The following is a 25,912-nucleotide window of genomic DNA, read 5'->3' on the forward strand; positions in this document are numbered from 1 at the left end:
TGGTGTGTGGGTGTCACTATGTAGAAACAGTGTCAAGCTAGAGCAAATGTCACGAGGCGCTCGCAGCAAGGCTGCCCTACGATCAACGATCGATTCTCACGTGAATTCTCTTATCGATACGATGCTCCGAATGAAGCAGCACTGGATCAACCGGCGTTGCCAGGGGAAACTCTACCGGTCAACTATCACAGAGGAAAGCCAAATTAAACTTTGGACCGCCACTTAATAATCCTACTTCGCGTCGTCAATATTGACTTTAACACTGACGTTGACAAGAATCTCGACTCAAATCCAAAAGATAAAGAGAGGCGAAACAGCAGAATGAATCTTTTGATTTGCTACCCTCTCTACTAATTTCACATGTAATGACTGAAGACGTTGCATGAACTTCTCTCTCCTATTTCTTGCTTTGCGACAATTTAAATGGATGGACTTTGTTTACTTTCTTGAGGAACATAGCCTTGCTTCAATCAATTGAACACCAACGACGCCTACTTCACGATGGCATCCAACCTTCAGACAAAGCGCAATAATCCTTTTGCTAGGTCAGGGACTTTATCACCGGAGCCAGGTGTTCCCAAAGGCAGGCCGAAAAGTGCAATATTTGCGTCTGCTCCTTTTTCATCACCGACACAAAGTCATCAAACACACAACCGACACCAATCCTACTCCTCGCTGGGAGACATCGTGGCCCCCAACAATAATAATAATGTTTCACTAAGATTTCGCTCCAATTCAAAGTCGACTGCTCCCTCTTCAAACACATTTGCGCCTTCATTCATCAATTCGGAAGAGATGCGACTCGGCGCAGAAACTGTGATGGCAATGGAGGGAGATAATGATTTCTCCGGAAAGAGATATGTTTGGTTAAAAGATCCTCAAACTGCATTTGTTAAAGGGTGGGTAGTGGAGGAATTGGAAAATAATCATATATTGGTCCAATGTGACGATGGAAGTGTGAGTTTATATGAATGCGTTTTCTCTTCGGGTATAATGTCTGACTGGGTATTTAGCAACGCGAGGTCGATCCTGAGACTGTTGACAAAGTGAACCCCGCGAAATTCGACAAAGCAAATGATATGGCAGAGCTTACGCATCTCAATGAAGCATCAGTCGTCCATAATCTTCATATGAGATACCAAGCTGATCTCATTTACACCTATTCAGGCTTGTTCCTGGTCACCATTAATCCATATTGCTCACTACCTATATACACGAATGAATACATTAATTTGTACAAGGGGCGAGGTCGGGAAGAAAGCAAACCACACATATTCGCAATGGCAGACGAGGCTTTCAGAAATCTAGTGGAAGAAGGAGAAAACCAAAGTATTCTTGTAACTGGAGAGTCTGGAGCGGGCAAGACGGAGAATACCAAAAAAGTCATTCAATATCTGGCGGCAGTTGCAAACTCAGAATCACCATTCAAAAACAAAGTACAGCATTCAACCCTTTCGCAACAAATTCTTCGGGCAAATCCAATTTTAGAAGCTTTCGGGAATGCGCAGACGGTCAGGAATCACAACTCCTCCCGCTTCGGAAAATTCATTAGGATCGAGTTTACGCGCAATGGTAGTATTGCCGGTGCTTTCATAGATTGGTATCTCTTTGAGAAATCAAGAGTGGTAAGGCTAAATGCACATGAGCGTAACTATCATGTTTTTTATCAGCTTTTGAAGGGAGCTGATCGCACATTGAAAAATGAATTTCTCATTGAAGAATTGGGCGTAGAGGATTTCGCTTATACGCGGGATGGCCACGACACCATCGTTGGTGTCTCTGACAAAGATGAATGGAACTCTTTGGTCGAGGCGTTTGATGTCATGGGCTTCTCTGAGAACGACCAAATTTCAATTTTACGAACAGTTGCTGCTGTCCTCCACCTGGGCAATATAACTGTCGTGAAGGAGAGTAGATCAGCCGATCAAGCTAGATTGGCTCCAGAAGCACGTGCACAGGCCGACAAAGTGTGTAAATTGCTTGGAATTCCGCTCGAGCCATTTTTGAAAGGGTTGTTACACCCTCGAGTAAAAGCTGGACGGGAGTGGGTCGAGAAGGTGCAGACGCCCGAGCAAGTTCTACTCGCAATAGATTCGTTGGCAAAGGGTATCTACGAGAGGGGTTTTGGTGATCTCGTGACCCGAATAAATCGCCAATTGGATAGGACTGGTATGGGTCTCGATGACTCTCACTTCATTGGAGTCCTTGATATTGCTGGATTTGAAATATTCGAAGAAAATAGTTTCGAACAACTGTGCATCAACTACACGAACGAGAAGCTCCAGCAATTCTTCAACCACCATATGTTTGTTCTTGAACAAGAAGAATACGCCCGTGAAAAAATCGAGTGGAAATTTATTGATTTTGGTCATGATCTCAAGCCCACTATTGATCTGATTGAGTTGCCCAATCCCATTGGTATTTTCTCGTGTCTTGATGAAGATTGTGTGATGCCAAAAGCCACAGATAAATCATTCACGGAAAAACTCCATTCTCTTTGGGACCGCAAATCTCCCAAGTATCGAGCCTCTAGACTTGGGCAAGGATTCATGCTCACTCACTACGCTGCTGAAGTTGAATATTCAACCGAAGGATGGTTGGAGAAGAATAAAGATCCAATGAATGACAACATTACAAGATTGTTGGCTGCATCCAGCGATGCACATGTTGCAAATCTCTTCAGCGATTGCTCGGAAGCAGGCGATGACTCAGGTGCCATCCGAAGCAGGGTCAAGAAAGGCCTTTTCCGCACAGTCGCCCAAAGACATAAAGAGCACCTATCTTACTTAATGGCCCAGTTGCAATCGACACATCCTCATTTTGTGAGGTGTATCATACCCAACCACAAGAAGAAACCCAAGCAGCTCAGTGCACCACTTGTGCTCGACCAGTTGCGCTGCAACGGTGTCTTGGAGGGTATCAGAATTGCACGTACTGGCTTTCCAAACAGACTTCATTTCTCAGAGTTCCGACAAAGATATGAAGTTTTGTGCAGGAACATTTCCAAAGGGTATCTTGATGGCCAAACAGCGGCTAGCATGATGTTGGATAAACTTCAATTGGACAAGTCATTGTTCCGTGTTGGAATCACCAAAGTCTTCTTCCGTGCCGGTGTGTTGGCAGAGCTTGAGGAGCAACGTGATGCCGTGATCCGTGAGATTATGACACGGTTCCAATCCCTGGCCCGTGGTTTTACCCAACGACGAATTGCCAACAAGCGACTGTATAGAGCGGAGGCAACACGAATCATACAGCGAAATTTCCAAGTTTACATCGACCTTTGTGAAAACCCATGGTGGCGCCTTTTGGTCAAAATGAAGCCGTTGTTGGGAGCTACGAGAACGTCAGGAGAAGTCAAGAAGAGAGACGAGATGATAAAGCAGCTTAACGAGAAAATGGACCAAGAGGCGTTAGAACGCCAGAGACTGGACGAGGAACGACGAAACACCCACACTGAGATGCTAAAGATCCAACAAATCTTGGAAAGCGAACGATCTTTAGCCCTGGACAAGGAAGAGATCTTCAAACGTCTGCAGCTCCGCGAGATAGAGTTGAGCGATAAGTTGGCTGGTGCTATTGAAGATCAGGAAAAGCTTGAAGATCAACTAGATGATTTGCTTCAAGCCAAAAAGCGAGCAGAACATCAATCAGATGAATATCGATCTCAGTTGGAGCAAGCAGGTCACATAATAGCTAAGTTGGAGAGCGAAAAGCGAGACCTTGCTCAACAGCTTGCTGATCTAGACGATCAATTGAAGGATCTCGCCAAGAAGCAAGCGGATCGAAGCGCACAAGAAGCGCAGCTTTCCCAGGACGTCCAGTTACTTCAAAGTCAACTAAGCATTAAGGAGAGAAAAGTTCACGACCTTGAGGCGAAGCTTATCAAAAACGATCAAGAATCGGAAGTCAAGTTGGCTGCAGCAGCGAAGGACCTTCAAGCTTCCAAGTTGAGAGAAAGCAACTTGGCGAGCGAGAACCGCAAAGTACAGAAGCAACTTTCCGATTTATCTGCGACATCGACAGGATATGAAGATCTCGTCAGGCGCAAGGAAAGCGAACTGGCTATCCTTCGGTCTGATAACCGTAAATATGAGGCCGAGAAGAAAAGTTTTGATGAGCAGAAGCGACTACTTTCGACGGAAAAAGAAAACATCGCGAATAGGTTGAGGGAAGTGCAGGCTGAGATGTTCGCTATGAAATCCCAGCAAGCCAATCTACAAAAGGAAGCTGCCGACGCGAAAAAACTTCTTGATGCTAGACTGACAGAAGATGCTCACGCTGAGCAAAATCGAAAGAGGCTAGAAGAACAGATTTCGACCTTGAAACAACAATTGTCTGAAGTACAAAAAGACCTTAGCAAAGAAAGACAATCTCGAGACGATGTTCAACTGCTCGCAGAGCATAAATTCCGAGAGCTTAGTGAAAAGTTTCAAGAACTCAATGAGGCTAAAATCATTATCGAAAAGGAATTATATGTTCAACAAGACACTCTTAGAAGAGCAATGGAGAATAGAGTTTCTGCCGAAAAGGAGCGCAACGAAGCGCGAAATGAAATCAGAAAGCTTAGAGAGGCGAAGATTGCAGCCGAAGAGGCTAGAATACAAGCTGAAGTAGTCGGAGACCGCAATGCATCACGCCTAGCCCGAGAGCGTGAAGCTAGTTTGAAGAAAGATCTTGAAGCGGAACAAAATCGAGCAAAGTACTTTGAGACTGAGTGCAGCCGCCTAAATCAGCAAGTTGAAGATCTTAATAAGGTCATGATAGAGTCAGGAGATTTTGGTCTTAAGGTTGATCAGGAAAAGGAGCGACTTGAACGCGAACTAAACACAGTTCGAAGTCGATTAAATGCGTCTGAAAATGACAATCGTGCTTTACTCAACAAGCTTCAACAAAAAGGTCTCGAGATCGCCCGCACGAGCTCTAGAGCAAGTGAATCATCGAGAGGTCAGCTAATAGCAGCCCAGCGAGAGAAAACAAAGGTCGATGAGCAGAACAAGAAACTCAATAAACAGCTGGGCGATGTACAAATTCAATTGGCATCCCTTCAAAAGCAAAAAGAAAAGCTGGAACTTAATCTTGAGGATCTTACGCGCGAGGTTGAACGTGAACATATGAGCAGTAGAAACGCTGAGAAGACATCTTCCACTGTGACAACTCAGTTAGCAGAGGCAAACCGCAAATTGGAAGATGAACGACAGTTGCACTCTCAGGCTCAATCTAAAAATCGACAACTCCAATCTTTGATTGATACCCGAGATAAAGACATTGTTGAGCTGATGAAAATCGTGGACCCAGAAATGCCTGCACCGCCGGTTGTGCAATTAGATGGCAGCTTTGATAAAAGTACATCTGAAAATCCCAATCTTATTTCTCAACTCACTCAGAAAGTCGAGGAGCTTCAACAAAATCTCAGAGTTCAAGCTGCTGGTCGGTCGAATGCTGAAGCACAAGTACTTGAATTGCGAAAACGATATGAAGATGAATTTGGTGACCATTCCGAGTGGCACACGCCCGGTAGGCCTAAACTTGAGGAACTCGATGCTAATGATGGGACTCGAAATTCATCCCCAACACATCTCAAAAACAAGCCCAATGGCAGACCTTTGTCGGGTGCGACCCCGCCTAATCTACGCTTCCCAGGCTCAGGTGATGTTGCGCAAGATTCTGGACGCTCCGATCGTACTGCTGATCTGTTAAGTTTTAACAATCGCATGGACTTGAAAGCTGACGTGGAAGAACTACAAAACAAATTGCAGCTATCACAAATGGAGAATCGTCATCTGCAAAGCCAGCTTGAGCGTTTCGTTCCAGGACGAGATATCTTTGAGGATAGTCCGTCAGTACGCCGTGTGCACAAGCTTGAGCAAGCCAATACTCGACTTCATGAAATGCTTGATGATTCTGCCAAGAAAGTTTCTGCTCTTGAACAGAGTATTCAGACTGGGGAGTTGTCATTCCGCGATATTCAGGCTAAATCTCACGAGGAACTCTTTGAGCTTATCAACAATCAAGAAGAAAACAGACGAATTTTGATGTATGCTCACAAAGATGCATTAGTAGACCTCAATGACACGAAGAAAAATTTCGAGGTTCTGAAACACACCCGGGCAGTTTTGGAGGTTGATCTCCGAGATGCCAAGTCTGATCTTGAGGATATGACTTTGCAAAGAGATCAGGATGCCGCCAGTCGAAATCAGCTTTTGCAAGAATTTGCCGATCTTCAAATCCGTTTGGATGCCGAATCTTCAAAATTGGCTGATGTCAGTTCTAGTCTGGGTCTCTATAAGAGTAGAGCAGACGAGTACTTTAGCAAACTTGAGCAGGCTGAAATTGCTGTGTTGAAGGCTTCTAGGGCCGAACAATTTGCCAGATCTCAAGCAAAAGAAGCGGAGGATACATGTGCCGAAATCATGTCAGAACGGAAGCAGATGGACGAAGCCATTGAAGATCTTCAAAAACAGAACCAACATTATGAAGAAAAGCTCGAGGATCTTTCCTCTGATCTGGATGCTGCAGTTCAAGCAAGGAAGCGATTGCAACATGAGCTTGAAGATTACCGAAGCCAACGCGCCATGGAGATTGAAGACAAAGAATCTAGTATGGAGCAGACTAGAAAGAAATACCAAGCTGAGTTTGCCACTCTCACAAATGAATTGGATATTGCTCGTGAGGAGAAGCTATTCAAACAAACCGAGAATACAAGACTTCGGGAAGAACTGGATCAGCTTCGATCTAAGTGGGACGATGAAGTCATGAACAGTTCAACATGGTCTAAAGAAAAGGCTCGTCTCGAAGCCACTCTTTCGGATCTCAATACATCGCGCGATGAAGCCGTCAACGCTCACAATGAAGCTCAAGGCAAAATTGTATCACTATTAGCGCAAGTGCGGAGTCTCAGAACAGATGTGGACGATGCAGCTGCCGAAAGAGACATTCTCCAGCGCGAGAAGCGCGGCTTACAAGCTCGTCTAGAGGAAGCTAAAGCGGGTCTCGACGATCTTGCAAGAAGCGATAGCCCTGCGCTACGAAACGCTGCTGGAATGGACCGCGAGATTTTAGAACTCAAATCTAACTTAGCACAACAAGAAGATATTGCAGCTGCCGCCATTGGCAAGATGAGACGATCTGAAGCACTTGCATCTGAAATACAGAAAGATATTGTTGCCGAGAGAGAAATGACCGCACAGTTGAATAAAGAGAAGGCTGCGTTAGAAAAATCACTCAAAGAAACTCAGGTCCGACTATTGGATTTGGAAACTAAAGGCTATTCAAGTGCCAGTCAAGACGTGAGATTCCTTCACGGTCGTGTCCAAGAGGTGAGAATTTCCTTCCAATATACTTATCATTAGTCTAACATATGAATAGCTCGAAGCCCAACTCGACGAGCAAGAATCTGAACGCAACAAGTCACAACGTTCCGTAAGAAATGTCGATCGCACAGTCAAAGATCTCCAACAGCAAATTGAGCGCAAAGAAAAGGCCAACACGCAGCTCCAAGAAGATATTGCCCGCTCGAGAGACAAGGTCGAAAAACTTCTCAAGACAATCGACGAGCTTCAATCAAGTGACTCCACAAATCAACTTTCAGCTCGTAGAGCAGAGCGTGAGCTAAGGGAAGAGAGAGAAAAGGCTTTGAGATTAGAGCGCGAATTGGAAGGCTGGAAGGCATTGAGAATGCAGAAAGGTCCGGGTGGGAGAATAAGTGCAAGTGGGACTTGGAGACCAAGTAGCGAATTTGGCTCGGAAGATGCAGGGATTGATATCCCCAAACGAAAAAGTAGCTTGAGTAGGCAGGACAGCATGAGCAAGGGCTTCTTATGATTTCTTATGGTACGATGAAGAATAATGTGATGTAGGGGATCTTCGCGCAGAATCAAGTAGAAATTTAATTCCGGGCGTTTCTGATGGGAATAGTAGGAGTAGTGAAGCAGGAAGGAAAAGAGACAATGAAAGGAATGGAGCACGGATTTGTGTATGAATTGTATGCTTTTCGTGTTAGGGGTGTATAATATCTTTATGTCCCGGAATGTTTTGGGATGGGATGGGCTGGAATAATACCTATGTAGAATTGTGCGTGTTATGAATGGAAATTTCGGTTTCTGAATATCTTGAAGAGACTTCATGGAGATTTGAGTCTGAGTTTGAGTTTTTGCTAGAGATGTGATATGTGAGATGTGAGGGGTATGTGTAAGCACGTTGTGGAAGATTTACATTTGCGGCATCACCCTGAGGTCTACTAGAGAATGGGAATTTGTGGTTAAAAAATATTAACAGTTTCCTGATCCCCGATCCATAACCAAAACCAACTCTCAAGAAATTGCAGAAGTCGTGATGATGTATCTCTGCAATCCTTGAAGCTCCTTTTTAATTTGTCCGGGTGTACCTATTACTCCAAAACATCCGCTCTCAACACTGCGGTTACTTTATAGCAAAAGTGGATAGTCATGGTCATACCTATTCATATAGTCAGCTTTGATAATGTATCTCTTGTGGGTAAGCTTTTGGAGGTACCCACATTCGAAATTCTTCCGAATTGTTCGGTTCTGAGAAGAATAAGATCGGTGCATGTCTTCGCTTTCTCCACTCTTGTTCTCCTTCTTCGATCCGCTCGTGGAAATCTCTTGCGTGTATCTTCTCCGCATTTACATCATTGAGCCACTGTCTTGTCTGACGTTTGTATATGTTTTCCGCGCGTCCCATGTGTACCTTATCGGCATCACCCTGATTGAACGATGCCACGAATTGTCTCTCGTTGTATCTCTCTTTAAGGTGACATTCGAGACAGCCGTGAAAAGTCACACGCTTTTTAGTATTGGGGTGGGTATGAGTATATCCAAAGTAGGAAAAGGGAATGGCAGTCATGTAACGACGGGCTATTTCATCCTCGCGTTCGAATCCCACGTAACTACTGTGCGGAGCAAGTTGTCTGTCCAATACCGGGCGATCGGCGAATGGATGCTTAGGGATAATGACTTCGTGCTGTGAGCGTAGTAATAATTGTCTTTCGTTGCGGCTCATTGACATTCCATCAACGTACTTGACGTCGCCCAGGGGAACGAGAAGTAGGCGCTGAGAGCTCTTGTACCTATTATAGCCGTATGTACCTGGAAGCGTTTGCAACTTTGGTGGATTTTGAACCTCGGGCCAAATTTTAATCGCAGATTTGGGACGCTGCAGTCGGATGAAGTCGATATATGGAATGGTCCTGAGAGAGAGATCATTCCGGAGACAATAAGCGCAAGCCCGCTTGCCTTCAAAGAGTGATAAGAAAGCACCCATGACTTTTTCACCATCCAGACTTTGAGCCGATTAGCACGTCTTGGTGCCATTGAAGAGATTCCGGTACTTACTGTGTAGGAGGGTCAAAGTTTTCTACGCAGAATTCGCATTCAGGGTTTGTCAAAGCATGATGCAACTGGAGCAGAAGGATATGGGATCCCACCCCAGTACTTAAAATAGCGCGCAATGCCTCTGGAACACTTTCGGAAATTTGTTGCCATTCCAGGGTAGTATCGACTGCGATTCTGCAATATTGAGAGGAACGGCGAATATTCACTAGACTTTCAATGTCAAGATACTTGAGAGTGCGCTGAAAGATCTCCATTGGCATTTTGACAAGACGACTAATGTTGCGAGCACTCTCAGGGATAACCATAGGGTACTTAAAGGACTTGGTAGTCTTGCTGTCGAGGGGGCATTTTCCTGCTAATTCTTGGCTTGAGATGAAAGGCTCGTATTTTTCTTCGGATGGAGCTGGAGCTCCAGAACAACAGGTACAAGGCATCTTGTAATGATATTAGTTATCTGACTGATTCTTGGGTTAGTACTTTCGTGATGGTACTAATGCTACCAAGAGTATACATCTCTGATGTTATTGAAATCCTCTTGTAACTTATAGCAGTACCAGCCATTTGCTCAAAGTTTTGGAGCTCTACACTCTCGGGCTACATGAATATTGAACCAACAAACATACGTTATTATCTTGTAAAAGATTCTATGTCAGATCCTTGAGATGTAGATCTTTTGATAGGAGATGGAGGTGGTATGTCAAGGCCAACTCGAGAGAAGAGTATCTGACCTAACAGATACCAAGGAAGAGGATTGGTAGGACAACTGTGACAAATAGGTAAGCAAAATTCCTGATAAGCTTAATTGTTCTCAGAGTTATGGAATATGCGGAGGAGTAGACAAGACTTATCAACCTTATTAAGATGTTGTAGAAGCGCTTGTAGAAAAGCACACGAATGTGGTGCCTAGAAGTAGGAGGAGGGAGCCGAGGGAAGGTCTAAACATGGACTGTGCATAATACCACCTCGGATATTTAATTGTCCGTCTGTGCTCAAAATGCGGGGATAGATCACACTAGTAATCAATACGTATACTAGCATTAACCATATCTCAACCTCCTTCAAGTCTTCTATACATGATGAGATGAAAGGTACAGATAACCTTCCCTTGATTAAAACTTTTGCTCCACTTCGATTATGTCCACAAGCCCAGGAAGATTACATCAACTCTTTATATGTATATGTTGCCAAATTTTAGATAATAATGCCTACCTTATTTCCATGTATGGGCGGTTTATTAGAGGATAAAAGACAAGAAAATATCAAACAATCAAGACACATTGAGTATAGTTATGATACTAATGATCTCCTGGTAATTTTTAAGCGAGAAAGGTGTCCGGGAATCAAACTTTCAGCAAGGAAAACGTTGTTTTGCACCTTCCGCTTGTATGTTAGATATCAAGATATTAATACATCTATGTACACTCATCTAATAGCTATGACATTGGACGAGTGTCCCTGGTGTTGATTCTCACTGCTAAAATTCAATTGTCTAGATATATGACCTGCCATGTTTGTCTTTGTTTCTCTTGAATTGTTACAATCTTTGTTGCTGTTGCTACCTCGCCCACTTTCCATTTTCTCAATTATTTGAGTTGATTTTGTGTCAATTGGGAGTTCAGACCCTTTTTCCACTTTTTTATTCATTCAGACAAGAAACGAAATCTTCCTGGATCCACAACTAGTGCATATATGAAATTGATAAGGCTGAATGTTCCGTGTCTCAACAGTTTGTGGGGCAAAAGACAATCACAAAGAACAAGACACTGCACTAATATTATATGAAAGGCCAGTTATGTTTTCATCCAAAGTTCAGATATCAATAAAGAAGACTGCTCAAGGAGAGATTTTCAAATTCTAGTGGGGCTCTAAAATTTTACTTGAGTCTTTTGTTGAATTCTATGTTCACCTAGCTTGGTATCATGGCTTCCACAAGGAGTTTTGAGTTTGTAGAATATTCATCCTTGTTTCTTTCTTTTTTCCTGAGGTCTCTGTAAAAGCCTATACTCAATTTGCATATTCCTCAAAGACTTGAAGCAATCCAACAGGTCTACAACCATCTATTCGAAATCCAATTCTAGTTGATCAATCCAGAAGCTTGACTTAATCGACATAAGCCACCAACTACAAAGTAGACTTTTGATATATCCTTTACGATGTCTGACCCCATTGTGGAAGAGGTGAGCGATGGAGCTGCGGGAGTTTTTGATACCATTACGAAAACTCAAGAATTTGAGGAACTAAGAGAAGGCCTTAAGACTGTTAACCATGGATTGGGCGATCTCTCAGACAGATCTATTTTACAGAATCTATTAACTTTTATTGTCTTCGTCTTCAAGTCACCATTTAACATGATCTCATCGTTCCCGTTCCTCGCATATTCGATACCCGCGTCAGTCGCCTCTTTCATAGCTGCACCTTTTCAGCTTTTATTATCGATTCCTGGATTTATTTTACAACTTGGGATCGCACTTAATCGAACACTCGCAAGCTTTAGAGCCGGCGTGTTGGCTGCAGGGCTTTTCCTAATATTAGTATCTCTACCAAATAGTAAACTAGGACGAGGAATGGGAGCACTTCATAATTTTCTCTGCTGGGCACCTGTTTATTCTGCAATCCTGCTCCTTTCAACCAACTCCGAATCCTCACGCGAACTCTTTGCTACTATCCACGATTTCTTCGCATCCAGTCCCTGGTCAGCAGCTTTTGCCTCCTTTTTTGTCTTTAAGTTCTTGAAGGTAGTCGTCCATCTATTTTCCTACAACTTTCTCTCAAGCTACAAACTTCCGCCGCTCCACCCATCTGTTGTACCAAGCGATGTTACGGTGATTATAGCAAGCGTTGGTGATTTTGCCGACGAGATCGTCAGGACTGTCGAATTAATCCTCAAAAATAACCCAGCTAAAATCATAATCTCGACAGTTGGAACCGAAAAACTCATACAAGCTCGCAGAGTTGTTGAAGAAATAATGAGAGATAAAGGCCTTCCAGGACGAAAGATCGAAGTAATTGCTATTCACCAACCTAGCAAACGCGCTCAATGTGTCCAAGCTTCTCTTCAGGTCAGAACTGGAATCATTGCCTATGTCGATGATCATGTCTTCTGGCCTGCTAGTTTCTTCCAAAGTGTTCTCTCGGAGTTTGAAGATCCAGCTGTGGGTATTGTTGGAACTCGCAAACGTGTCATCCGCGATTCTGGAGATAATTGGTCAGATTCCCTTCGCAATTTCTTCGCTTGCATCTACCTTGATCGCCATAATTATGAAATGACTTCAACCTACAACATAGACGGTGGAGTATGGGTTATCTCTGGAAGAACGTGTTTAGTCCGAGCAGATATCGTGCAATCAGTCGAATACAGAAGAAGATTCCTTTCCGAAACTTTCTTGGGGGCTGGTCCAGCTAATTGCGATGATGATAATTTCACCACCAGATACATGATTAATCATGGCTACAAAACTGTATTTCATAACAGACCAGAAGCTCTTATTGAAACAAGTCTAGGCACATCAGGCGGCTGGCCCAAATTCTATCAACAACTTCTCCGCTGGTCCCGATCAATCTGGCGCTCCCATTCCAAAACCATCTTCATCGATGGAACATGTTGGAAAGTTTGTCCCTGGACTAGCTACGCCATGTTTGTCTCTGGATTGCTTAACATCTCTATTATCTATGATTTTCTCCTGTTCTTCACACTCTTCAAATCCGAATTTTACACCGAGAACAATCATGTTGGTGCATATCTTTTTTGGGCACTAATTTTCAGCCGTATGATTAAGCCGTGGCCGTATTACATGCGCAATAAACATGAGATGTGGTGGGCTGTACCAGCAGAACTCCTTTTCGGCTATTTTCATGGACTCGTTAGGTTGAATGCGCTCTTGACTTGTCGTGAAATTGGTTGGAGTGGAAGAGATTTGTCGAGTTTGGGATCAGATGTAAAACATCAATAAGAGTATAATCTGGTCTGAATATGGTATGGGGTGTTGGGTAAGGGCGAACAGGAATTAGTTTGCAACTGTTTTACTGAGAAAGAAGTATGGATTTCTGAAGCTGCAGTTGCAGTTGTCTTGGTGGATGAAGATTGCTTGGGAAGGTGGGTTGTGGTTTGAGTTGGAGTTGGAGTTACTGGCAGGGAAAAATGATTTCAATGACCAAAATAACATTTTCTTACCAAAAAATAGATGATATGTCTATGTTTGCTCCAAGTTCCTACAATTAAAAAGTTAGATAATCTTATAAATGAAGAGATTTGTGGAATCATTTTGTTCAGTGAGAGTCGTGCTGCTTGCTTTTGACTCCCTTTTATGATTTTCTTTTATGACTCTCAAGGTAAAATTTTTTATAGCGATTGCACAGCAACTTGTAATATGAGCTTTACAGTAGATCATATGACTCAATAATATTCAACAAACAGATCGCCCTCTCCTTATAAATAGACGCCCTTTCTTCTAAATTGCAATCCTATATCTTTATAATGTACCGTTATAATCATATATTATCACATCTAAGGAATTATTAGGCATGCGTTTTTTTACAAAGCTCTATATACATATACTGCACATGAGAATCCATTAAAGGCACTCTATCTACAATATTCTCCATGAAGAATAAATACTCACCTTACCCTCCCTTTGAGAATCCCTTCAAGAAGGATTCATTCACACTCTCCAAACCAATTTAACTGTAAAAAAAACTATCATGTGAAGTTCCTTTCTACTCATTCTTATCCATATATGACAATCCTAGAAGAAATCTCTAAAATTACCCTTTCATAACCAAATCATTCAATATGATGCTCACAATGAAGTTTTTTTCTCCAATTCAAGAATCTTGCTTGCTGTACGATGATTCAATTGATAACTTTACTAGTCTAAGTTCAATATAAAATAATTTATCTAATCTCCGAGGTTAGCCGAGCCCAAAATACCTCAGCCGAGCAAGGAGCAAGGATCAATACACCACTTCTTGTTCATCTAGTTTCAATACTGAATTTTGTAGACTCTTCCTTACAACCTGTTAAAACTACTTGTGTTTGTTTTGAACAAATTTTTTATACTTTTTGTCTTTCCCCAATTCTCACAAGATCTTAATTTATTTTAGATTTCCTCCTATCTAAAGGCTCCAATAACAACTACTACCTTACTGAATCTTCGTCAAGCCTCAAATTGCCCATCGTTGATCTCAGACTTCATCATCAAGCTCAGTCCTGTCGGAACTAGACATCATTCAAGGTTTTTGGAATTTAACACCCCTTTTCGATGGTAGTAATCTAACACATTCTCAAAAGCACAGTAACTTCATTTGTTTGATTCCTAGTTGATTCCTGACCAGCTGATCGTTGATCGCATATCAGTTCCAAGTCTTCTGGAGCAGAAACGAATTCCAATCTCTAATATCTAACTTTTCACCTCAAACAACGAACATAATACGAAATCACAATGGATACCTATAACCCTGTGGGCTACAACATGGAATATGCTTCCATTAATAACCTAGATGAAGATTCATACATCACAAGAATGTCGAGAATTTTCGCACATATTGATATGGAGCGGCCCGTAACACTAAAGGAGGATGAAATTCCCACAGTTCTCCTTCACACCGAGGAAATTAAAAAGAATTGGGGTCTCCTTCAAAAGATCTTGGGTGCATACGAGTCTATCATCCGCAAGCGCTGGCTTAAGAAATCCAAGGTCAAACGTGCTCAACTTCTGAAAGAGTTGTATCCGGAAATTCCAAAGCAGCACGCCCCGGACTTTGAGAATATGCGAGCTCGTTGGGAAGGCACGCCCCTCAACTCGAAAGAGGATCAGAAATCTATGGAGACGCCATATCTCAACTTGGAGGACCTCACACAAGGCATGTTCTTACCTCTTTTTCTGAACTCAAGAGGTCGATATTCGCCGCATCTATTTGTACATGCAGATATCTACGCTATGCACTACGGGTTGAATATGTGGGTAATTCAAGAACCGAAGGTCTATGATGGCCTGGCGCCATGGAAATCCGCTGCCGTCTTCAGAAACCCAGATTTGGGAGAATACATTGAGTTCCTCGAGTCAAAGGAAAGATCAGATGAGGCTTATGCATCTGGCCTCGGATTCTCTCCGCCAAAAGCAATGTTGATATTGAGAGCACAGGCTTTCACGTATCAATTCCTTGTAGATTGTTGTTCGGCAATACTTCACGACATTCCAACACTTCTGGGTGACAATCATGACTTCAATATCGTGACTGAACCGGAAGATATCTCTGCATCCTCTTCTCAACGTCTGAGTACTGCCTTTTCTGCAATCGAGTCGCCTTACAGACCGCCAAGTCAAATTGACTTTCAAAGAATCGAAGACCTTCTTGAAGCGAGACTTGCCGCAGCAGAAGACCACCTATGGTCCCTAAGAGAAGATCCCAGCTATTTCGCTGAGATTTTTGCTGCTCGAGACGAACGCCATTGTTATACCAGCGAATCAGATTCGAAGGGATTTGAAGTACACAATGTCCTCGAATACGCATGTATTTCCTTGCTCGTTTGGAATAATTTGCTGGAAGACTTTCGACACTGGCGTGGTCTAGAAAAAAAGTATTCGGCGGACATTTTTTCTGATAGGCAGCTACCATCTGAGTATGAAAAAGCGTTCGTGTGCTTTTGGGACAACCTAGCCCGGACTAGCGAATTTCTGAGATTGGAAAACTTAAGGCGAGACATTCTGTTCACAAAATCCTTCAGAGCTGGCGTCATCAATGATTCACTGAATTATGGTGCTCATATCGCACGATCAAATGTGAAATACGCAACGCAGGATAAACTCTTCTTCATACTGTATGAATTATCTCAGAACGAGGTTATTCTCTATTGCTCACTCCCGGATCTGGTTGATGAGCTCGAGCGTTATCTACTTGCGAACCCAAATGAGAGGGGCCGTATTACGACTCTGAGTTTGTCAATTTTATCAGACATTGGCATTGTCGCTTCAATTAGTCGTGATTTATATCTTTACCAACCTTGGGCGTCAACGGTAACCCAAAAGCTTAAGGCCGATGATGGTACCATAAAAGCCATCACTGACTCTAAATGGAAACGCTTGATGGATCTTCTGAAAATTTTGGAGAGCCTACCCATAGACGAGGTTACAAAGCTTATCGATTCGCCAAACTGCTTTCACTACCCTATAGAAAGACGTCCCAATGCAGCTAATAACCACAGAATGCGACAAGCTGAGTCATTACTCGATCATGTCTGGGACATCATAAACCAATCGTATCTTGAGACTTCCGGAAAGACCACACTAGCTGGTGCCCTTCGAGATCTTATCTCGAGCGAAAGGGGGCTAGTTCGAACACCAGAATGGGTTGAAGCGGCTCCCAAGGTCAAGAAATCTCGTGAAAAACGCACTCCAATTGACGATGAGCTGGTTAGTTCTTTCGAACACGTGCGAATAGAGGAAACAAAGAGCACTCAGTCTTTAGAACCAGGCGATTCAATATTCAAAGCGAAGGCCAAGTCGAAGTCCAGGAAAGCGGGGCCATCTCAAGAATCTGCACCTTTAACTGAAGAACTACCAGAGGTAGAAGAAGCTCAAGCACCCCGAGAGATAATAAAAGTGAATAAAAAGACATATCGCGTCTTCACAGCACTATTTTACACTCCTTCAGAAAAAGACCCACCTGGAGAAATTTCGTGGCAAGACTTCCTTCAAGCAATGGCTGCAGGTGGATTGAGCTCGGAAGCACTGTATGGCAGTATTTGGCATTTTACTCCTCAAGATGGCCATCCCAATAAACCGAGGAGAAGTATTCAGTTCCATCAACCTCACCCTGGGAAGCTTCGTCTTGGGACAGCCAGATTTATTGGACGTCGTCTCAATCGTGCATTTGGATGGGATATTGACTTGTTCTCTCTAGAGTAAGCCGAATTTGAAATAACTAGAGAGGTCTAAATATAGGGGGGATGAGCCGTTCATAGTGGAGTATACGTAAGCGTCTGCGTTAGTAGTAACGAATTATGCTATACAATAGTCATATAGCGAGGGAAGAATAGATGTGTTTAGGGGTAGAATATAGAGAATACTTCAAAGCAGTTAACCAATGTCAAAAATAATTGCATAAAAATAGAATTTGATGATTGATTATCGATGTGCCTGTGAAGTGAAACGAAACTGATTTGAGTGGATGTGAAGGTCACGTGGACGACATTTTAACCCCTTCCTTAGAGGAAGACTAGGTAGTTCACTTGGGATTTACCAGGTGTCATTATTCCAAGATTTTTTTTTTTCAAAATTGTATCTGGCAGACAGATCATGTAGCTACTGCCTATGTTGTTTCTTTAATGGAAGATTTTTTATTCCAAGCTGCCCGGGTATGATCGTGAATGATGATCGTCCCAAAAAGCTTCTCCCCAGAATGATGTCTAGTGCATAAGAAGATAATTTTAGCCCTTTTCGATAGAAAAAGACTACTTTGATTGGCACAATTCATATGCCAAAATCAAGAGATTCCCTTTAGAGTAACTATTAGCACATAACCTAGATACAGACCATTTTAGCTCTGTTACTAAACCGTTAGCTGGATGCTACTTAAAAGTCTATAGCTGTCATTCTTCACTATAAATATTTTTCACTACAAATTCTTTCGCTCCAAACTTTCTCGCACCACAAAATCTTCACTTCAAGCTAGATTCTACAGGCTTAACAATAACCATTCGATAACCAAAATCAACATAGTTGCTCTCTTACTATATACATCTCTTACTATATACATCTCTTACTTCTAGAACCAAACACACTTAGCTAGCACACATGTCTCAGTCAGTGTACTATGAGCTCGAGAACTTGAGCATGAATTCTCCAACGCCTCGAGTACCCACCACCGAAGCTTCGAATATTGAATCAACAACCGATGATTCTCCAAACATACAAACTTCCAGTATCATCATCTCAGACTCTTCAAGAGAACTTCCACAGAAGAACTCCCCACAAGCATTTCCACAATACGATAGCCTTCCTGCGGAAATCAAACAAGAGATTATGTACCAATTTGCACTTCAAAGCGAAACACGCATCATACCAGTCGATATCCAAAGCAGATTACTTTCGCCGACAACCAGACGTCTGAGCGACCAAATCGAAGCTGTCCTCAAAGCCGGCGCGAAATGGAATATTCGAGACCACGAATTCCAATACCTTACATTAACCCGTGGACGCGGATGGCATGCTCGAGAACAACTCACTCTCGACGAATTCTACTTCCGTCCCGAAAAAGACATCCTGTGGTTCTCCGAAGAATTTTCAGAAAATTATAAAAACATAAATATATATCCTCCTGAGAGTGTGAAGCGTTTAGCCATCAGCCACAGGGATCTCCGAAGCTTGCTGATTTTATTCAGGGGCCAGCTGGAATCAGAGCTGCCTAGATATTCATCCCTGTTTATCGGTAAACTACCAAATCTAGAGCACATATACGTAGTTCCGCATTCCAATGCTAGGAAAGAGAACTTCGATGAGAATAGTGTTCTTGTGGATTCTGATATGCCCGATGTTGTCAATAGGAATATCTTGCGAATGTGGTGGTTATCCTGGCTCGAGAAAGATTCTGGGAATATTGGATGGAAGGCGCCGGAACTTTCTTTCAAAGAATTCCAAACATGAGGAATATCGGAAGTTTAGATGCATGGGGATGTAATGATGGGCTTGCTTGTGAATAAATAATAGGAGGAAAGAGCTCTCGATGTATCTTTACAGATACTAAGCGAAAAAGCAAATCGAATACACGTTAATGTATATCATCAGCGGATAACATTCAATAGTCATAAGTACCAATACTTATTAATTGGTAATAATAATAATGATGATAATAATCATCACTATCCAGCTTACCACCAACACCTACCCAGGTATATCATCTCCACAAAACCAGCATTGACAACTGTAAAAACCAAACAAAGTGTCTAAAACCAAGACGCGAGTACCGAATAAGATATGAAATAAAGACAAAAAAAGCCCCAGAACTCATCCCGAATGTGCCAAATAGTCGTTAAGATTACCCCAGAGTTACCTCGAGGATAAACTATACACAGAAGCAATCTCAAGTACAAATTGAGAACAATTGAAGCAACGACATAAATGAGGTAACTACCTAGGTATTTACTGCTTGATAATATATCAGGGCTCATTATACGCAAGTCAGACTAACTAAGGGACTGCCAGTATACAAACCATGAAAACGATACTTATTATCCATCCCAATTTTCAAAACACAATATTATATATACCATCAACATTTACTAACTGTAATACCAAATACAACAGATGAGACATACCACAAATTATAAGACATTTAGTTCTAGAATTCGGGGTTGAAAGGTCAAACGTTTAAACTACTCTGTGCTTTAGAGGCTAAAGTCAAATTATGAATGAATCTACACATTCAATTGCAGTCACCAAAGGCATGCATAGTATCTAGATAATTGGAAAAAAAAAAAACATTGCTAATCTACTCGACATTATTATTACAGTATTCCTGAGTGAACAACGCCATATATGTAATCTATCCTGGTATATGTATCCGTCGCCTATCCTATGCGCGGAAAGTTGCGCAAACGCTATCATGTATCAATTCATTTCGTCCTGAGTATCCACCCGTGCCAATGAGTTCGACTAGAATTTATATTCTTACTCAAGTGTGATGTTCGGCTTGTCGTGAAATCACTTTTCCTCCCAGGCGCCAACCAACTTGGTCTTCTTCTTGGGTGGACCGGACTTACTGGAGCTTCAGAGATATTAGTAATTGAACCAATAAAACAATGAGAAGTTCACTAGAAACCGTAGATGTGCTAGAGAACCAAAAAAAATGGAGTGAAGGCTGCATGGAATGGAAGTGCGAAATGGGAGAATACTTACTCGGAGCCTGACTTTTCCAAAGCCTGCTGCTTCATCCTCTTCTCTGCTGCAGCTAATGCCAATGGTCTCATTTCATCTCTTCTCGCAGCTTGTTTAGCGTACTTGGCTCGAGTTTGACGCTCGTCAACAGGTCTACCATGTACCAGATTGGTGAGGGCTGTCTGATTGGCTAAGATCTGGCCTCGACTGAGCTTGTGCGAATCGGGGTGATTGGGACAGTTTCTGCCATGTGCTGAATCACCAAGTCTGATGATATTTTCCCAGTCGGCGCCGCAAAGGTAGCACCAGGATTTCCCACAGCGACCTAAGTATTAATCGTTAGTAATGAACCTGTATAAAGAGTTGTATCTATACATACACTCCATATGATCACAACCTTCGCTTCTAACAACGCATTCTTTGCATTGTGGGCAGATTCTTGAATCTTTTGCCAGTAGCTTAGCCGTGGCCTCTTCCTGCTCCAAACGTTCAATTTGTGAGTCATCGACATCGAAGTCATCGCATGATAGTCCTTCGTGCCATGGTAACTTGTGCTTGACACAAGTTTTGAATTGACAATGGTCGCAAATCATCAATGGCTCTGTGCCTTCATGTATCTGACCTCCACCGCACTTGGGGCCTAAGCACATAATAAACGTATCGGGCCTGGAAGCTTTTTCTCTCAAGTACATATAACTGTTTCTCAATTAGCAATGAACACAAAGAACCAATAAGAGTCACCAACCGATCAAGTACTTTCAAAGATGCTTTTTGATGAACATCCTTGTCAGTAAGTACGGCTGTACAAAGCGGACACTTGATACCATTCAAAAGTCCATAGTCTATATCTGTAGTGATCGATAGATCGAGACATTCCTTGCAGATGAAGGTATCTGGATGTTGGCAATCACCTGTGATGGAAGACAATGTGTCCACCATTGGGACATCCTCAGCACAAATAACACATTCCACATTATCAGGTGGATTTTGGGAATTCTCTTGTGCTTCTCCACTTTCTGGTCCCTCTTCGATCTCCTCTTCGATCTCCTCTTCGATCTCCTCTTCATACTCTTCGATCTCCTCTTCGATCTCCTCTTCATACTCTTCAATCTCCTCTTCAATCTCTTCGATCTCCTCTTCGATCTCCTCTTCATACTCTTCAATCTCCTCTTCAATCTCCTCTTCAATCTCCTCTTCAATCTCCTCTTCAATCTCCTCTTCAATCTCCTCTTCTTCGTCGTCCTCTTCTTCCTCCTCATCTTCCTCCTTATCTTCCTCTTCCTCGTCCTCGTCTTCTTCTTCGCTCTCCTCCTCACTTTCCGAGCTGTCATCTTCATCTTCCGTCCTGTTTGGCTCCATCCCAAACAGGCCATTGTCAGGTTCGTCACCGAAGATATAGTTGTCGCGCTCGGGGTTATCAGGATCTAGAAGAAGCGTTCAGTCAGATTTTCAAGTAGGTATACCTACAAAAGATGTTATAACATTAGAAGGTTTTTAACTTACGCTGCGGGAAAAGGTCGAAAATGTCCATTCCGGGGTTGCGTCTCAATGCTCGTTCTCTATCTTTCCACAGCAACTCGTGACCAGAGATGACGGAAGCATCAGAATCGGAGCTTGATTCTTCATCAGAGCCCTCCTCCTCATCTTCTTCGGCTTTTTCTTCCTCTCCTTCATCCCCAGTAGACTCTTTGGCAGGTGCTTCTACAGGTCCTTCCACAGGTGCGGCCACGGGGTGAATTGGTGGAAGATCACCACCATTTTCGAACCAGTCCTTGACTGTTTCGGAAACTTCTTCATCAAGACTTGTTTCAAGATTCTGCAGACGAAGAAACAGGGCAAGTCGAGCACCTTGGTTCTCTGGGAGTTTTCCGTAATGTTTCAAAACATGGCGCATCTTTCTTGCATCATGTTGCTTGAAGTTGAGTCCGAAGACCACACCCGACTGATAGTCGAAAGTCATTGCGAAAAAGGATGATTGTTATGAGAATTTTGAGTAACGTTCTTTCTGCTGGATCTTTCTGGATTTCTTGTTCTGAATGAGAATTCCCTTGATCAGAAAGCTTGTTGAAAAGGCTGTTGTAAAATTGTTGTGAGGTTGTGAGGATATTTGGAGAAGATTATAAGGAAGTCGAGAGACTCAAGACTGCCTAAAGCTACCGTAGTTCGGATAATTTAGGACAATTTAATAAGTTTAGGCTGCCGCTCGGACTCTCCACCCCCTCATCTTCATTCTATTCGACAAAAGTGAATAACGTGATACATATAATTTATATTCATTGGTGGATATGATAGTGTCATTTTTATGTCTGGATTGGTGTATATATATATATATATATGTATATATGTAAGTTGCTTGCACATAATATTAAATGCATTGGTTGGTTTTGAGTTTGAGTGTGAATTTGCTTCCTATGTATCATTGTGGGTTTCCACCACATTCGTTCTTTCTTATTCCCAATCTCAATATACATGCACATGGGCCTCGAAGTCTGTCAAATTCTAGTGACTTTATTGGACTACCAATAACGGTTCTCAGATATATCTTCATTTCAAGAGATCTTGGCCATCAATAAGTTTTCAGTAGCAATACTGTCCAACGTGGTGAATGATCATGATGTCATTCAATGATTGAATTCACAGTATTGAAAGTCAAATGGGTTGTTTGTATTAGTTAATGGCTCTCAAAATTGAGTGAGCAATATTGACATTGTAATCAACAGTCAATCAAAACAGTGACTCTTTCCCATACAGCTAGCCTTGGGTGGTATGCCAACGGCATTCGTACTTTCTCATTACTAGTAGACAAATGCAAGTCCTGCAATCCTATATTTACAAAAAGTTCTTTTCCTTCTTGCTCTCTCCTGAGCGGAAAACAACATGGCCTATCCTTTATGTCTTTTTATCAACAAAAATGGTGCACCTGTGGCTAGCAAATAGCAGCTTTATATGGCATAAACTTGACAAATTCCCAGAATTATCCATTAAGCAGCAACTAGTGAAGTTTTGAAAGGACTTCTTTTGATCTCCACAACTTCTCCCTTGTTATGTTCGCAGTTGACTACTACTTAAACAAAACTTGAGATAGTCCACCATTCAAGGCAAGTTTCTCTCTCTTGCTATTGGTACCAGTGTTTTTGCTGATCATAATTCGAATTCAATCCTCCCAGAAACCCTGTCTTTTGATAATACGCAAAGTGACAGCTGCATTTTCTAGGAACTGTTGTATTAGTTGAACTCTTGATACATGCCTTCTGACTAGCTTTCTTTTTGATGATGCATCGATGTATAGTCTATGATAGCATTCTTGGCCTGGGCATTGCAGATTTGAACAGAGTTATAAAGAGATGAAAAACTCCCTGAATGCTGTAATAGTGATTGACAGGATTCAGGACATCATAATGACAACCGCAATGATTTGACCGTCAAGGCTCAAACCGAATACGTGAAACATGAGAAAGAGGTACGATTTATAGGTTACTACCATTCCTGAAAGACCACCGTGTGCTTTATGTGCGGTCTTGCAGCGTTGAGTCATAGGTCTTGGTTGCTTCTTCAATGGCAAATAATCTAGACTGTGTTGACAGGCACCTGGCGCCAAAATAACGTGGCAATTCTGTAATCTGTAAGCTTCAGTACTAACACCAGTAATTCAATGCCAACTTACCAACAGTAAGTGATGTGGTGTTGTGAAAGAGATTCGTCGCACCTGAAAGCCACTAATTTTTCAAATTGAAGGATGCTACAGCTCCATTTTTCAGTCACAATGCCAGACCTCGCATTTCCGCCTCGAATTGGTGGCCGAGAAGAACTGCGTGCACGATAAATGCAACCATATTTCTTAGGACCTTTAATAGGAGTTTGGGGCTCGATTTTGGCAGGCGGACGAGGTTATTGAATTGATGCGTGCGGACTGGTAAATGTCAATCTCATATTTGTTCAAATAGTTCTTGCAAGTGGTGACCTTCCCACAATCTCGGGAAAGCATAAGTACAAGCTCTGCTGAGCTTGCGCTGAGCCGGAATTTCTTCAGGAGTAACTATTGTAAAGGTTAGACATTTTTTCAGTAGTTCCGTTTGTTGCAACTTCTAACAACTGCTCATTTCTAACAGGCATCTCATACCCGTCCATGGTGATAATACTCCTTGAAATCAATAGCTATAACAAGAAAATCTGTGTCCATGAGACTGTGAACAGAAAGTTAGTTCACTGCATTGAAATTTTTTGGAAGGAATTTCTTCTCTGTACGTATTCATCAATGCAGTGTCGTGGCCGGCTCGGCTACTTTGCTCGAAGTCGTCAGCATACCCGGACTTTGTGCCGATTTTCGGATATCACTGATCCGACGCTGGATCAATTGAGTGATTATGTAACCAAGATTGTTTGGAACATTATCAAGGCTTTTCAGTTCAGCACATTGTCATGAATGATTCAGTATTGGAGGACATCGCATTAGCGCAATACCCCGAGCGAAAACAAACACTTTTCTTCTTCCAGTTCTTTTATATAATGAATGGGCCTTCATCAAATTCTCTTCGGCCTGGAACAAAGAGGGGTGTCTGAAGACGCGTGCTTGATTACGACTAGGCCAACTCTCCCATTTCCCCAAAACCATTGGAAACGCATGTTGAGTGTGAATCAAAAGCTTCTTGGTCTTGAAAACACTTCGGCTCAAAGGATAGAGCTTGTCGTTCTCAAATGCCTTCTCATGAAATTTGCCACTTCAGATTCTCTCTGGTTGATCGCCTTGTAAAATGTTCGTTTGGCTCGTTTTGCAGCCACAATTTGAAAACTGCGATGACGACCTTTTCCATATTCCAATACCACCGAAGATTATGACTGTGCAGAACTTATGTATGCAGCTAGCAGTGAGTTCTTCTTCAAAAGACATCACGACTTAAGCTGGACTATTACACTTGTCCAAAGCGGACTTACCAGCGTCAGGTCTACACACTTCCAATCACACGAATCATCTTTGACAACGGAACCATTATCCGCGAAGCACACTAGCCATGTTCATTCATACAGAAATTCTTCGGGTTTCCAGACGAAGACGTACGTATCATCACGTGAAATCATGGGACTGTCCGCTTTCCGCTCACTAGCTTAGCACAGAGGCTCGAGAGAGGCTAAACTAGAGTGCTGAATAGTGCTGGCGTTCCAAATATTACAAATAGCAATTGGTAAAAATAGAATCTACGCGTCCCGACGTTGTCCCTCACGAAAACGAGGATGCAGATTTACTTTCAACATTGGATGCACAAAAATTCCTCGGTCCTGTCAGTTTGCCAGTGCAAACTTTTTATGACGACATGATCCTCTTCAACTCTCTCTCCATATTACAAAGTTTGACATCTTATCCACACTTTTTTAACTGCTGATATATTGTTTCATCTATATCAATCCCCCAAATATATGGGTTTTTGGGACGGGAAGACTTTGCACGAGGCTATATCACGATAAGAGGAATACCCCGCCTTCATAAAGTTACCACATCTTTGGACGTGGATAACAATCCCATATTCTCCGAATTTTGGTTTGTGAAGCCTACCCCTTTACACAACACGGTAACCGGAAGCATGGTTTCGTCATGGTCCACTTGAGGTGAAAATCCAGCTAGTGCATATTCAGCCGATCTATTGATTACGTTCCTGAACATCTTATGCCGCTGTCCGCAATTTGTCCGTTCATTTC

The 25,912-nt window shown here is 42.4% G+C and overlaps 6 protein-coding genes across 7 annotated transcripts; 4 read left to right on the forward strand and 2 right to left on the reverse strand.

Moving 5' to 3' along the window:
• Positions 1–176: 176 nt before the first annotated feature.
• Positions 177–8,122, forward strand: BCIN_03g03730 (hypothetical protein). The gene is made up of 3 exons (XM_024691917.1): positions 177–957; positions 1,014–7,316; positions 7,366–8,122. The coding sequence occupies exons 1-3, from the start codon at positions 502–504 to the stop codon at positions 7,819–7,821; spliced, it is 7,215 nt and encodes a 2,404-aa protein (XP_024547690.1). The 5' UTR covers positions 177–501; the 3' UTR covers positions 7,822–8,122.
• Positions 8,123–8,184: 62 nt separating this feature from the next.
• On the reverse strand, positions 8,185–10,238 carry BCIN_03g03740 (hypothetical protein). 2 transcript variants are annotated; one of them, XM_024691918.1, is made up of 4 exons: positions 9,974–10,238; positions 9,351–9,784; positions 8,516–9,298; positions 8,185–8,454 (listed from the first exon to the last, which is right to left on the reverse strand). In XM_024691918.1, the coding sequence occupies exons 2-4, from the start codon at positions 9,782–9,784 to the stop codon at positions 8,424–8,426; spliced, it is 1,248 nt and encodes a 415-aa protein (XP_024547691.1). In that variant the 5' UTR covers positions 9,974–10,238; the 3' UTR covers positions 8,185–8,423. The 2 variants fall into 2 exon arrangements, with proteins under 2 accessions (XP_024547691.1, XP_024547692.1); XM_024691919.1 differs by having other exon boundaries at positions 9,351–9,808.
• Positions 10,239–11,394: 1,156 nt separating this feature from the next.
• Positions 11,395–13,364, forward strand: BCIN_03g03750 (hypothetical protein). The gene has a single exon (XM_001560529.2). The coding sequence runs from the start codon at positions 11,504–11,506 to the stop codon at positions 13,298–13,300; it is 1,797 nt and encodes a 598-aa protein (XP_001560579.2). The 5' UTR covers positions 11,395–11,503; the 3' UTR covers positions 13,301–13,364.
• A 1,363-nt stretch (positions 13,365–14,727) lies between these two features.
• Positions 14,728–17,450, forward strand: BCIN_03g03760 (hypothetical protein). Its single transcript, XM_024691920.1, has one exon. It carries the CDS (start codon positions 14,789–14,791, stop codon positions 17,252–17,254), a length of 2,466 nt encoding a protein of 821 aa, XP_024547693.1. The 5' UTR covers positions 14,728–14,788; the 3' UTR covers positions 17,255–17,450.
• Positions 17,451–17,992: 542 nt separating this feature from the next.
• Positions 17,993–19,213, forward strand: BCIN_03g03770 (hypothetical protein). Its single transcript, XM_024691921.1, has one exon. It carries the CDS (start codon positions 18,143–18,145, stop codon positions 18,989–18,991), a length of 849 nt encoding a protein of 282 aa, XP_024547694.1. The 5' UTR covers positions 17,993–18,142; the 3' UTR covers positions 18,992–19,213.
• A 615-nt stretch (positions 19,214–19,828) lies between these two features.
• On the reverse strand, positions 19,829–22,351 carry BCIN_03g03780 (hypothetical protein). The gene is made up of 5 exons (XM_024691922.1): positions 21,725–22,351; positions 20,967–21,645; positions 20,601–20,917; positions 20,243–20,546; positions 19,829–20,111 (listed from the first exon to the last, which is right to left on the reverse strand). Exons 1-5 carry the CDS (start codon positions 22,179–22,181, stop codon positions 20,048–20,050), a joined length of 1,821 nt encoding a protein of 606 aa, XP_024547695.1. The 5' UTR covers positions 22,182–22,351; the 3' UTR covers positions 19,829–20,047.
• Positions 22,352–25,912: the final 3,561 nt, after the last annotated feature.

This window comes from Botrytis cinerea, chromosome 3 (genome assembly GCF_000143535.2).
Source record: "Botrytis cinerea B05.10 chromosome 3, complete sequence".
Lineage (NCBI taxonomy): Eukaryota > Fungi > Ascomycota > Leotiomycetes > Helotiales > Sclerotiniaceae > Botrytis > Botrytis cinerea.